The 1,777-nt window shown below is 37.6% G+C and overlaps 1 protein-coding gene across 1 annotated transcript; it reads right to left on the bottom strand.

The window, feature by feature from the left end:
- Nucleotides 1-576: 576 nt before the first annotated feature.
- Nucleotides 577-975, bottom strand: LOC107063356 (uncharacterized). Its single transcript, XM_015315152.1, has one exon. The coding sequence runs from the start codon at nucleotides 973-975 to the stop codon at nucleotides 577-579; it is 399 nt and encodes a 132-aa protein (XP_015170638.1).
- Nucleotides 976-1,777: the final 802 nt, after the last annotated feature.

The raw sequence follows: 1,777 nt of genomic DNA, 5'->3' as shown, positions 1-1,777 counted from the left end.
AGGCCAAAATCTGATCCATAAACCTTGGCCTTTTTAACTAGATCCTTATAGCTTAAGTAGGTGATGCACCTAATTGGTCCTATGGACTGGTCAATTTGTCAAAATAGGTGATGCACCTACTTGTCACCTACTAGCTTAGTTAAGACAAGCAAGCAACTCACTTATTTTATTCCATTTTCTAAATATTAATCTCTTTTTCTTTAACTTAGCACGTAACTTTCAACTTTAAGCTCAATTACCACCTTACCGTCTCGAGTTTAAATACTTCCCTTGGAGTTATAACTTTAAGTACACATGCTGAAACGTGCAAGGCATCACATCACCTTTCGAGATAGTTTAAACCAACACTAATCATATAAGAAACATGATCCCTAACCTATTCTATAAGACTATGTCAAGTTTTACAAAAATTGAACAAGCATATTCGTAATACGGGTTGTTACATCCTTCCCCCCTTAAAACATTCGTCCTCAAATGTTAGCATGGTTATCCAGCCCAAAAAAGTTCAAGCCTCAGTTAGTATTACTATTAATCACATAATACATATAGACTTGTATTTACTTGGCAACGCCTCAATTACGCATTTTCATCCTTCTCTTCGATCTGAAAGAGATGAGGATACTTCAATTTCATTGCTTCTTCTGCTTCCCATGTAACTTCTTCTATTAGTTGGTTCCTCCATAATACTTTTACAGAAGCTACCTCTTTATTCCTTAACCTCTTAACTTGTCGATCCAAAATAGCAATGGGTACTTCTTCATATGTGAGATCTCCCGTAACTTGTACATCTGTAGTAGGAGTAATACGAGATGGGTCACCTATAAACTTCTGAAGCATTGAGACGTGAAACACCGGATGAACGGTTGAAAGCTTTTGAGGTAGCTCTAACTCATACGCCACTTGGCCAATTCTTCGAATAATCTTATATGGCCCTTTATAGCGTGAACTCAACTTTTCCTCTTTACCAAACCTCATTACCCTTTTCATTAGTGACACTTTCAAGAACACCCAATCCCCTATAGAAAATTCTAGTCCTCTCCTTCTAACATCCGCATATTATTTATGTCGACATTGAGTTGTTTCTAGCCGCTGTTGTATCACTGTGATTTTTTCCATAGCATGATGAACAAGGTCTGGCCCAAATAAGTCAGTTTCACCTATTTTGAACCAGCCAATTGGGGATCTACATTTTCTACCATATAAAGCTTCATAAGGTGCCATTTTAATACTTGAATGGTAGCTATTGTTGTATGCAAACTCGATCAACGACATATGATCATCACAACTACCTTTGAAGGCTAATATACAAGCTCGCAACATATCCTCAAGTGTTTGAAATGTACGCTCTGCCAGACCGTCTATTTGAGGGTGAAAGGCTGTACTTAAATTCACTTGTGTTCCCAAACTCTTCTGAAATGACTTTCAAAATTTTGCAGTGAATTGACTTCCAAAAATTTGCAGTGAATTGAACTCCCCTATCCGATATAATAGAGAATGGCAATCCATGTAGCTGAACTATCTCTTTAATATAAAACCTTGCATACTCCTCAACTGTATAAGTAGTCTTCACCTGCAAGAAGTGTGCTGATTTGGTGAGTCTGTCAACTATTACCCATATGGAATCAAACTTTCGAAATGAGCGAGGCAAACCAGTGACAAAATCCATGTTGATCATGTCCCACTTCCAAATTGGAAGTTCTATACACTGCATATAACATCCGGGCTTTTGGTGCTCTACTTTCAGTTGTTGACAATTTGGACATTGAGCCACGAATTC

Source organism: Solanum tuberosum, unplaced genomic scaffold, assembly GCF_000226075.1.
Source record: "Solanum tuberosum cultivar DM 1-3 516 R44 unplaced genomic scaffold, SolTub_3.0 scf00002, whole genome shotgun sequence".
In the NCBI taxonomy this organism is placed as follows: domain Eukaryota; kingdom Viridiplantae; phylum Streptophyta; class Magnoliopsida; order Solanales; family Solanaceae; genus Solanum; species Solanum tuberosum.
This window is presented reverse-complemented; position numbering and strand designations above follow the sequence as displayed.

What these genes read in the sequence shown, in the direction of transcription:
- LOC107063356 (XM_015315152.1), bottom strand. Translation starts at nt 975, where the DNA reads ATGAGGTTTGGTAAAGAGGAAAAGTTGAGTTCACGCTATAAAGGGCCA.